The following is a 12,979-nucleotide window of genomic DNA, read 5'->3' on the forward strand; positions in this document are numbered from 1 at the left end:
GCCATGGCAACGGAATGAATTAATGAACAGGACATGAATGCTACGTTTAACACAAGATAGCACACACACACACATAACACTCCACACAAGCACAGCCCATGCCAGCTGGTGGTTTCATATTCAACAACAGATAACCTGGTGATGCAGGATGGTCCAGAACTACATCTACAGCTCCAAAACATCCCCAGCAGCTCCTTGACTCTCTTAATGAAATTAATCTAAAATTCCACATAGTTCAAATTCATGTTATCACATCAATTGTTTTGCGACTTTTATGTAAAACCAAGTGTGGATATGAAGCACTTGGTTATCAGATTATAATTAATCAGTCATTATGATTTTTAACACCATAAAGCGTTGCACTATATAACCTCTCTGTGCATACTGTAGTTACTATGTGATGAGTCAGTAACATTCAGAAAACAGTCTGCAGCGCCCCCCTCAGGAGAAGAAATTCAGATGGACCACTGGAAAGATTTTTCTGATAATTAAAATAACAAAACAAAAAAAACATCCACAAATAATATTTTAATTATCTCTCGCACTAATAAAGTTTGATTATACATAAAGGTAAATATACAAAGATTTGCCTAAGGAAAGATTATTTTTATATATGGAAAAAGTGAGTAAAAAGAACTACAGGCTGAAGAGATTGAGATTTGATTTAAATTTGTTTTATATGATTTTCTAACTTTCTAATTTATTAATGGGTAATAGGTTTCTTCTGCAGACAGGCAAGATTAGCATGTGGGCTATTTTAACACAAAGACGTGCAGAATTTGGTTTGCAATTGTTTCACTGAAACAAGAAAGGCTGTCCTGGACATGCGTTGGATGTCATCGCCATAACAACATAGCTTACTCCAAAAGATCTACATATCAGTGTAGCCATAGGCATGCACTAAATGTATCAGTATCACATATTCTATTTTCATTACGTTTTCATCACCAAGCAGATGTGTCCTGCTCTGACACAGATGATGTGAGGTTAAAGATTTCTAAAAGAATTTTCTCATTTTGATTTGCAGGACCAGCTTTCTGCTTCACATCAGTTCATCTTAAATAAGTATGGTTCCTAAAAAAAAAGTTGAACATGTGTTCAGTTGTTGCCAAACTAATCACCAACAGAAAGTTTTTAGTTCATCACCTGTAGCTTTTTTTTTTTTTTTTTTTTTTTTAAATGCAGAAATAGGTTTGCTTTAACACAGTGCAGTTAACCTAATAAATGAGAAAAAAACAGCATTTTCATGCCTGCATTTCAGTCAGGCGCTGCCTGTCACATCTTTTATGATTCACTGTGACATCAAATTTAAAATTAGCATTTTGAAAAGAAAAATACAACAAATGAGACATGACTATCTGGCAGCTTAAATCCAACACAAAGCAAGAATAACATTTTATTTTTAATGCAACAGCATGGGAAATCCTCAGTTCTCAAACTCTTAGTTGGGAAAATGTGATGTAAAACCATAGTAAGCCTGAACTAAAATCTTTTAAACATTTTTGGCTTTAAGATGAACATGCATTTCAATATTAGTAAAATATTCTGAAGGTTTAAATACTTTTTAATTTACACTTTCCATAGCATCCTTTTTATTCTGGAAATTGTCTTAACATATAGTTAATGTGATGATAGTAATTTGCTATACTGATTTTGATGACCTGTGTGCATTTGCCTCTGGGAATTTCTCTGACATTATAGAAACTTATTACTTTTTCCTGCCTGCAATTATAGAAGCTGTAGAAAAAAGGCTCCTGCACAGGTGATAACAAAGCCTGGGGCAGCCTACGCTACAGACTGTTGCCTCCAAATCTCTACAAGATGTATGCATACTGAGAAGTTTGCTTTACAAAGGAGTGTGACTGGATGAAAGTTGTCACTATATGTTACGATAAACATTTAGAGACTTTTCTACTGATACTGATTCCACTAACAACATATAAGTTAATGTGAACACGTGGAAGCAGAAGATGGCACAATTACACAATTATAAATGCTCAAAAATATTTCTTTGGGAGATTAAACATTTTAAAAATTTCATTTAAAATTAAACATAAACATGAACTGCATGTAGTTAAAACCATTCAATAACATCTGAAAATTATTTGGGTAAGTATGATTTTTCAGTACCATGCTAATGAACACAGAAAGTCATACATGAAAACATTTAACCGAAAATCTTATTTCTATAAAAACAACAAAAAAGTTACATTCAAACACTTTTTTTTTTTTTTTTAACTTTTTATTGTACAATTTTACAATTTTATTTTGTACAAATGTTAACAAAAAATTAACTCAGGCTATGTAGAGAAATGTTTGATGGGGGCCTGAAAATAAGAAGTCCTTGGGCACCACACTGTCTTAATGCCACGGCAGCTGTTTGGAGCAGGATATGACATCTGAGGAAAGTTGGCGAGGCTTCCTCCCATTTACATCAGTTATAAAACATGAAGTGATGAGATGCAGCAGAGAAGGGGTTACCAAAGTCTAATGCAGATGAAGATCTTGCATTTGCAAAATGGTCACAAAAAAAAAAAAAAAAATCCATTTTGTATGTTGTAGTAATACCAATTTAGGGAATTCAAAACTTGTTCATTTATTGTTTGGTCCAGGTCCACAGAGTTAAGAAGCTGAGGCGCAGGGTCAAAGGTCATCAGGTTTAAGAGCGGGTGTACTTCCCCCAGATGTGAAGCATGAAGACTGAAGCAATAAACAAGAGACTCATCACCAGCACTGGCACCGGACCGCTGTCACAACAATGAGACAATGATTAATACCCACATAAAAAAACACAAAGCTATAACAAACTAGAGCAAACATCTTAAGAGTAGAGGCAAATGTTATTGAATATTTGGAGAGGAGGGGGGGCTCTCATGTCTGAAATGATGCTCTGGAAGGGGGTGGGGGGGGGAAAGGAGCACATCACTAAGTAGCAGCATTGCCATGCCAACCCTCTCCTCAGTGCACCCCCTCCTCTCCCTGTCAGAAGGCTGTAATTGAGTTGACCTTTCAGAGTGGATCCTTTAATGAAGCTTTGAGGCCGGCGTCTAACGCAGGAACAAACATGCACTCGATATAAACCACTGTATGGCGCGTCTGCCCTCCTTTGACTGCTGTAGAGATGCACTCAATAACCACCACAGCATCATTGATCAACCATGACTGGCTATGGCCAGGAGACAGGATGCCTTTTCTGATATCAGGGATGAGAATGTAGCAGAACTTAAGTTGGAGGATGAGTATTTTCAAAACATGCACTCTCCTAACACATAATTATGGAGATATAATGGCATACACACTGAAATCAAGCTGATCCACAGCTCAGACATGATTTGTTGTTTCACTGGAGAGTCACGTCTGTCCAATTTCCTACCATTAAACATTTCGAGTGTCGGAAATCCTGACGATTAACACGTTTACCCGAAGCAAGTTAAAAGGCCAAACACTACATTTGTGGGTTTACTAGTGAAACTACTTAATAGTAGCAGCTCTTATAAATTGTACTCACACTTTCAGGCCTGGTGAGTCTTCAGTGTAGAAGCGCCACATTCCACCAGTACCTGCAGATCCTGTGGTCCTGCCGCCACTGCGTGTACCGCTGCTGGTGGCTTTTCTGTCAAACCACACACACACACCAAGACTGAATACTCAACCCCTTTATTTAAAAAAAAAAAAAAAAAAAAGAAAGACTGAAATATCAACTTCTTTCAAACTGCAGATCTCACTATGTTACGCTCCAAAAGATAGAATCATTTTATAGATGAAGAAAATCACAATGTAGAGAAGAAATAGTAATTATTATTAATCATAATAACTAGAACTAATAAAACATTGCAGAGGCAACTCAAAACCATCTTGTGATAATTAACATTTCAAGACCATTAGTGTATAAAATTAGAATTTAAAGTGTGGGCTATTACACACTGTACTCACAGTGCAATTCTAATACAAATATAGTAGCTGCTGATGAAAAAACAGATTGATTCCCGGCTGCTTCACTCATGTGAAGAGATTAAACAGAGGTTAATGAGGTAATGAAGAGGATGGTTGTAATGGGTAATAATGAGCGAGAGGCTACAGTGAGCCTCTGATTACACACTGATTAAGCCCACAGAAATACATCTATCGGTTTTAATCTATCAAAAGAGCACAAATAATAAATTCTCTTTTTTTTATTTTTATTTATAAATAGCACCTTTCAACCTTATTGAGGTTCTACAAAGTGCTTCACAAAGCATTTCTAATTCATTTAGTGGACAACCACTGACAAACAGCATTTCTTTTAAAACATTTACACTTCAAACATTCAGCTTCGGTTTCTCTACAGTCATACAACAATCAGCATCAACCTAAAGGACAAGTTAGTTAACTGTTTTTGCGATTGTAAAATGACAAAAGCACTACAGTACCGATAAAGTATCACTTATATAGAAAGAACTTGATTTATTTTTAATAGCAAAAAAGGAAAAGACAGAGTCAAGCTGCATTGCTCAATTACTGGTAAGTATAAAAATTACTTATTTATAGTAAATTAAGAGCACATTTTATATAGATTGTTTAATATTTAGATATGTTTAAAAAAAAAAAAAAAAAAAAGGGAAGATCACCAAGTGTCTAAGTGAAAGACCATCTTTATTATGGTAGACAACTCCATCCTCCATAAGTACAAATTTGAGCAAAAGACTTTTCTTTCTTTTTGTGGTGGGGGTGGGGTTAACCACTTTTCTCTGTCTGGTTCTGGCTTTTCATGGTTACTATATAACTGTTACTTTAGGATAATTTGAGCTGACTATTATTTTGCATGAACAAATTCATGACAATTTACTTGAACAGACCTCAACTATTCTTAGACTGTCAAGCTTCTTTTTTTTTTTGTTTTTTTACCTTGACTCACACTGTCTTGTTGCCCCTTCTTCTACTGCTGATTTAAATCCCCCAAGTTATTAAAAAAAGAAATATTTCATAAAACGCCTATCAAGATTAAAATCACAAGTGTGTTTTACAGAGAACAAAATATAAAACCACAACAACATAAGCTAAGCAAAAGTAAGTTTAAAAAGATGGAGGGTTTTTTTTTTTTAAGTTGCTTTTTAAAAGAGACCACAGACTCTATAGATTTCAGAGGTTCAGAGGAAGGAGTTCCAGAAAGTAAGAGCAAGGACCCTTGCAAAGATCCGAGTTCAAAATATTTGCTGTGCATCTGAAGTTGTACTTTATTGAGAATCTCCTTTGGAACATTTTAGCAGAGTGGTGGCCAAAGCTGTGCCTCGAGGACCACCGTCCTGCAGGTTTTCAATGTACAAAACTCAAAGTTAATGAATGAGACAGCCTCTGAAAATATGTACAATGATGCTTAATTTTAATCAGATGTGTTGGAACAGGTATACATCAAAAAACGTGCATACATACACACACACACACATATATACACACATACATACACATATACATACATACACCCACACACACATATACATACACACACCCACACACACATATACACCCACACCCACACACACATATACACCCACACACACACACACATATACACCCACACACACACACACATATACATACACACACACACATATACACACACACACACACACATATACACCCACACACACACATATACACCCACACACACACATATACACCCACATACACACACACACACACACACACATATACACACACACACATATACACACCCACACACACACATATACACACACACACACACATATACACCCACACACACACATATACACCCACACACACACATATACACCCACACACACACATATACACCCACACACACACATATACACCCACACACACACATATATATACACACACACATATACACCCACACACACACATATATATACACACACACATATATATACACACACACATATATATACACACACATATATACACACACACACATATATATACACACACATATATACACACACATATATATACACACACACATATATACACACACACACACACACACACACATACATACATACACACACACACACACACACACATACACACACACACACATACACACACATTATATATATATATATATATATATATATATATATATATATATAATTCAATATGGGAGCAAAAACATAAATCTATTATCTGTTCAAGTATACAGTGCTGATATGACTTTCGATTATGCCAGTGTGTATATTATCCTAAACTGTTATTAGCAGCACTGAACACCCACCGATTACTTAATAAAATTAAAAAAAAAAAAAAAAAAAAGCAAACAATTGACATAGTTTATACTGGGTGAGTGTCCCACAATAAGACAGTATGTACCTCTGTCTGACTGTGGAGCCTGCTGCACGGGGAGCCACTGTCTTGCTGGGGGAACGGCCAGACGCCCCAACATTTGTCGCACTTGTTGCTGGTCCAGGCTGAAATGAAAACAGATTCAAGTCTCAGGGAATGTTTTCAACTAGAATACGTCTACTGTCCTTCATTCTGTCTAATCATTCCCTCTCGCACAGCCAAAACATCCCCACAAAATACAAACTTTTAAATGTAACTTCAAGGTACAGTTATGCCAGTCTGGTGGCAAAGGCCTTAACTGGGTCTCTTCAGTCAAGTTTTTTTTTTTTTTTTACTCCAAATGGAAAAAGTCCTTACTTGCACATGCATTTCACTCTAAATAATGTAGTGTATCTGGTACCAACTCTGAATATCCATGTTTCTGGCGTCTTTTCTTAACAAAAATAAAAACAGCCACGTCCACAGAAAAAGGACTGATGTTAGCATACAAGCTAACACATAGCAAAACGATATATATATCGAGTCTAAATGAATGCACTGAAGTAGGCTAGCGTAAAGAGATCTGGTAGTTTCAGAGGAAGCTGAGAATATTACCATTTTGTTTTATTTAGACCGATGCCGACTGAAGCCCTGAGCCTCTCTTCAAGCTGATGTCCACGAGAAATGAACAGCAGTCACTTTTCAATTTGCTCAAAATTTGAGAAGAGATCTCACAAAGCTGACGTTCGTCTAAAAAGGACACGACTTCCAATTTCAAGACCGGCAGAGGAAACCGAGTATAAGCCTGTTCTGTTGAATGCATTCAACACAAAATTACTTTTAAAACATAGTGTGTAGAGCCTCGTTGTTTAACACACTGATTCGTCTTATTAAACATGTTAGGAATTTATTCATCATTATTGATTAGTTATTTTAATCAGTATATTTATACAAAGGCAAATATATGAACTACTATTACTCTGAGTAAGACGTGTCTCATAGGATGCGTATGTGTCACAGCGTAAGAAACTGGCGCCATTGTGGTTCAAACAGGAGGGACAACTAGCTTATTAGTGACGCTTTGAAAGAGCCAAAATGGTGTCCTAACACCATCGCTTCTCGACGGTTGTTCTTGGAGAGACCAGCTAAATTACAGGTTTCCAAACTTAGACGGAGTCGCCAAGAGCTTCAGAGGTAAACACAACAGTATTACACATTAAGTTAAATGAGGTGATGTTGAGTTACAAATATGATTTTCCACTAATATAGCTGTTAAAAACGTTTTGAGCAACACAGTCCCATGTCATATCACATAAGCTGCTAAGACAAATAACCATCTGTCTTAAATGTATAATTAGTGCCTGATTGTTTTGTACCGCAAACCTTTCATACAAATAATCTTATACTGTCAACATTTCAGTTCTGAAACGTTTCCTTTGTGGCCTCTGAAATTAGATTTAAGTTACTTTTTGCTGGAGTCTTCTTTTGTTATTTCGATCAACATTTAAGTTTTATATTGCTTCAGTGTTGCAAAATAAACAATCTTCTTTTTATTTAATCTAGTATAGCTTTTATTTTTCAATCATTTACACTGTCCATTTGTATTTCTTATGATTTGGCAGACTTCCGTGTCTTTCTCTGAATTTAGAGCATCAACTACTGTAAAGTGTTTTGTTATAGCACCAAGGATCATGCTGGAAACAAGTTTTATAGTTTTGCATGTAATCTTTTGGTTTTATCTATTAATTCCATAAATGAATAAAACTATAATAATTCAATTGTATTTATTCTTTTGTGCAGAATGGCACGGGTGGTGTTTCTCCATCCTGACCTTGGTATTGGGGGAGCAGAACGGCTGGTGATTGATGCAGCTGTTGCATTGAAGACCCGGGGGTGTAGTGTTCAGATCTGGACTGCACATTACGACCCAACACACTGCTTCTCTGAAACCCATGACCCAGATCTGCCAGTGGTTTGTTATTTTACTTTTGTGAGACACATTCTTTCATTGTCCGTGAAAGATGCTCAAATAATATAAGACATTGTATTATTGTTATTCAGAGACCAACCTCTCCACATGTACATTTTCTGTTCTTAAAGGTGTGTGTGGGTGACTGGCTACCCACCAGTCTGTTTGGCTACCTGCATGCCCTGTGTGCATATCTGAGAATGATCTATGTGGCACTCTACCTCGTCTTTCTCAGCGGGTTGGAGTATGATGTCATTTTCTGTGATCAGGTGAGCTGATACTTATCTGGGTCCTGCTAAGCCAAGGGTGTCCAAGTCAGTCCACAAAGGGCCAGTGTCCTGCAGGTTTTCCCTGTTCCAACTCACCTGGCTTCCATTAAATGGATCCAACAACCAATGAAGTTCTGCACAACAACTGATTCATTTGATTCAGATGTTTTAAAACAGGAGTATATGGAAAACCTGCAGGATTGTGGCCCTCAAGAACCAGAGGTGGACACCCCTTTTCTAAACTAGCAGTGTATGACAAGGACATACATTTATTATTGTTTTTTTTTCTCATTGATACACAGAGAACTTGAAAATATTTATTCTTGTTTTACCACAGGTGTCAGCATGTATACCAGTGCTGCGACTGTCCCGTCACAGGAAGAAGGTTCTGTTCTACTGTCACTTCCCAGACCAGCTGTTAACCCAGAGGAAGTCCACTTTAAAGAAGCTTTACAGAGCTCCCATTGACTGGCTGGAGGAACGCACCACTGGCATGGCTGATATGGTATGTAATGCCTGAAGCTGGAATGCAGGGTCATTTCCCTTGGTCTGACTTTGCAGTTTTATTTAATTTAGATTTAAGAAAGTCTCATAATAATAAAACCAAATCCCTAACCTTTTAAAACTTTAATACTAACATGTAAAAAACTAGAGGGTTTATATGCCTCTAGCTATTTACTCTTAAAGGACAAGCAGATAAAATGAGCAGACAGGTGATTGGAGAACTGTAGCTGTCACAGATGACTAGAACCATGTTCTTGTGAAAAACAAACACCTTGCTTCAATAGAGTACAGATGTGAGGTATAAGCTCAGCCTGACTGTCCTGCATGCTTACATGGTTGAGAAATATAAACTTAGAGTAACATGGAAAAATTAAGGTAAAAATTTCAGTTACTGAGAGTTTTGAAGTGCATATAAAATTACAGTAACCAAAAAGTTTGAAATTGCAGATGAAATTTCTTTTATTTATTATTTAGTAGATTTCTGTTGTACTTATGTTTTTTATCATTTGAGAATGACAGCACAGGAAAAGATCACGTTTACATTATAAGAAATTCTAAGAAATCTTAGATCTTGGGTAGCTATTCTCAGATTTTGGATGTGTCTATAAATATACCGTTATGTGTGTCATCCCAAAATCTCATCAAGAAACTGCATCAAAAGAGAAAAGTCATTCTTTCCTGAATCCTCACTACAAAACTTAGTTTCACAAGTTTGGAAATGAACATCTAAACAAACTGGATATTATAGAAATATATGTCCCTTTTTGTCTCTTCTATATCTTTTTGTGCTGAGGGGTTATGTATTTATTCTAATTACATTGTCACTTCACTTAATAACTTTTAAAATTGTACTGTAATAACATGAATTAAAAGCAAGATGCCGTATTTGGAGTTAAAGCAGCTTGAATAAACCATAGTTATTATTTAAAATGCTGCACAGCAGGAACTCTGCAGCCAAAGTGATGTAAAAGCTCAGGGCCCTGATAGAAATGAACTGACATTTTGATTTTAGTTGAGACTTTGGAATAATGACAGACCTCCGGCTGCTGTCCAGCTCAAAGGGAATTAAAGCACTTCTGATATATGTGATTTCCGTATGAACTAATCTCTCTTTACTTCCTCTTAGATTCTGGTAAACAGCCAGTTTACTGCAGGCATCTTCAGGGAAACCTTTCATAGTCTAAGCAGAGTCCAGACTGATGTCCTATATCCCTCCCTCAACATGCATACCTTTGACCAGTCATCCACTGAAACCCGGGGCCTGGAAGGCCTTCTCCCTGAGGAAACCACCTGCATGTTTCTGTCTCTGAACCGATATGAGAGAAAGAAGAATTTGGGCCTGGCTCTGGAGGCTCTGGCAATTCTAATGTGCAATCTGCCCCCGGGTCAAAGAGCAGGCATTCACCTGGTGATTGCTGGGGGCTACGACGATCGTGTCACAGAGAACGTTCAACACTACACTGAACTGAAAGACTTGGCAGAGCAGCTTCATTTGGGGGACTGTGTCACTTTTCTGCGTTCCCCCTCTGATTCCCTGAAGGTGGCACTGCTTCAGGGCAGTACTGCAGTGCTGTACACCCCCAGCAGAGAACATTTCGGTATAGTTCCTGTAGAGGCTATGTACTGCTGCTGCCCTGTTATCGCTGTGAACTCTGGGGGGCCTCTGGAGAGCGTGGCTGATGGGGAAACTGGCTTTCTGTGCGAGCCCACAGCCGAGGCCTTCTCTAAGGCTATGGAGAGGTTCGTCAAGGAGCCACACCTCCGCAGGGACATGGGAGAAGCTGGGAGGAGGAGGGTACAAGATAAATTCTCTGTTCAGGCCTTCTCGGACCAATTGTATGGATACATTGTCATTCTGAGCCAGTGATGGCAAGCAAGGGGTAAATCCAGTGGAAATGTGAAACGTAAAAGTTGGCTCAACAGAGAGTGGAGGTATACGTCTCCTAACAGGATGTATGGGTATATGTGCTGGGAGGTGGGGGTGGTTTTATGAGGACTTTGAGGCCAATTAATCAGCATTCCCCTGGAGGGGTTGCTGAGAAGGTAGAAAAAGGGTGGAATTTCTATACCAATTAAGAAATGAGAAATGAGTTTACCCATCCTATCTTTGGAAAATACCATCCTTGCAAGTGTGTATGTGAGTGTGTAATTGTGTGAGTGTAGCAACACGGCAACAGTCTCAGAAATGAGTCTACCAAAAGGACTGATTGTTAGAGTGAAATGTTTTGCACTGCTGTGTGTTTTCTTTTTTACAGTACTCTTTGTTTTTGTGTGTTTTGGGGACGAAGAACAAGAATGTTGTTTTCACCATGTGCCATTGGGCAGCGATCGATAAATGGGATGCTTTCCAATGCGTCCTGTCCGCCCAGAGCTTTGTTCCTCTTCTTGCTTTCAGAACACACTGGCCTGTCCATGACTCCTTCGGCTGCAGGGAGGTTATTATTAGATGATAGAGTGTGTTTGGCTTTATTAGAGGTCTGGCTGATGGGCAGTGTGTCTGTGTCTGGGTCATTATCAACAAGGAGAATAGCAGAAGGTCATTGTGTCTGCGCGTTGGCCTCCTCAGCCTTCCTACTGTATAGAAATGCTCTTATTGACATTCTTGAAGTCTTAATAAACAAGAGGACACATAGTTTCCTGACTCTTACTTTGTTAGTAAGTTTTATTTTGGCCTTTAATAGAGGGCTAAGGATTTTGTGGGTGAGCAAGAAGAAACAGAAACATTGTTAATGCAGTGAATAGATCTTATCGCACGTTGAATTGCTGAATAAAACATTTGAAGACAAAAGCAGCAACAAATTAGTTTCCTTTGCTCAATAAAGAAAGGGAGTGTGACACTTGGAAAGTGTTGAAGGATTCTTGTTGAACGGTATCTAGAGATACATTTTTTTAAGCAGTAGGGAGTAAGGTTTTGGTGGTGTTTTAAAATAACTTTATTAGTGTAGATAAAATCCACATTAACAGCTGTGTCAAAGCAGTTGTACAAGGCCACATTTAAAGCGGGTTATTACACATTTGATGTTTCTTTCAAAAAATTGACAAACAATAAAATGATTAAATAGTTGTTAATTTGTCAAATGCCACAATCTATGAAAGTTGTGATAGTTCACACAACTTAGCTGAATCACTGTCTCTTATCTGGTTGCGAACAGTGTGACTGTAACAAATGTGGCAAAATGCTCACTGTGGAAATTCACCAGGTTGCTTTTGAACTCATAATGCAGGATAGTCTCGCAGCGATGCCTCACCATCTCCTGTGGAGATGGAACCAGGTCGTGTTTGTTGTTGTTGACCCTGATGCGAGTCCCTGCAGGCACTTTGATCTCAGTAATGCGCTGTGCACAGATTCTAGTCATCTCAGGCGCATGGTCCACGTTTTGGAATCATCAGTTGAGTAAAGTTGCGGTATGCTTTGAGTAATTTTTTTCATCTAAAATGAAAACAAATAATGTACTGATGCGTGCCTATAATTTTGCAGGAACAAACATTTTAAAGAAAATTAAAAAACATCTCATCTTCTTACCTCCCACCCCACAATGGAAAACATGATCATCTCCAACACTAACACCTCAAAGAGACTGTCCTAATTTCAGATTTGTAAACGGTAAGTTTCTGATCATTGCCACCTATCTAAAGAGTAAAACAGCTACGTTAGTGAAAAGCACAGGAAGAATTTATATTTATGCTGAAAATCATGGAAATGAGGCAAATATCAAAGCTAAAATGCACGATCCCTTGGAGTTAAGATTTTAAATTGATAGAAAAAGTATATTTTTATAAATACAGAATTGTGCATTAGATCAAATTTTAAAATCTGTATATGTATATGTATATATATATATATATATATATATATACACTGCCTGCGATGGACTGGCGAGCTGTCCAGGGTGTACCCTGCCTGTCGCCCAAAGCCGGCTGGGATAGGCTCCAGCTT

General features: G+C 37.7%; 2 protein-coding genes across 2 annotated transcripts; one reads left to right on the plus strand and one right to left on the minus strand.

Annotated features, from left to right (window-relative positions):
- Positions 1-1,382: 1,382 nt before the first annotated feature.
- sec61b (SEC61 translocon subunit beta) lies at positions 1,383-7,049 on the minus strand. Its single transcript, XM_079240394.1, has 4 exons — positions 6,916-7,049; positions 6,349-6,446; positions 3,509-3,613; positions 1,383-2,747 (listed from the first exon to the last, which is right to left on the minus strand). Exons 1-4 carry the CDS (start codon positions 6,916-6,918, stop codon positions 2,660-2,662), a joined length of 294 nt encoding a protein of 97 aa, XP_079096520.1. The 5' UTR covers positions 6,919-7,049; the 3' UTR covers positions 1,383-2,659.
- A 363-nt stretch (positions 7,050-7,412) lies between these two features.
- On the plus strand, positions 7,413-11,608 carry alg2 (ALG2 alpha-1,3/1,6-mannosyltransferase). The gene is made up of 5 exons (XM_079241363.1): positions 7,413-7,494; positions 8,101-8,272; positions 8,401-8,538; positions 8,876-9,043; positions 10,169-11,608. Exons 2-5 carry the CDS (start codon positions 8,102-8,104, stop codon positions 10,907-10,909), a joined length of 1,218 nt encoding a protein of 405 aa, XP_079097489.1. The 5' UTR covers positions 7,413-7,494; position 8,101; the 3' UTR covers positions 10,910-11,608.
- Positions 11,609-12,979: the final 1,371 nt, after the last annotated feature.

The sequence above is a fragment of the Telmatherina bonti genome, assembly GCF_933228915.1.
Source record: "Telmatherina bonti genome assembly, chromosome: 5".
Taxonomy (NCBI): domain Eukaryota; kingdom Metazoa; phylum Chordata; class Actinopteri; order Atheriniformes; family Telmatherinidae; genus Telmatherina; species Telmatherina bonti.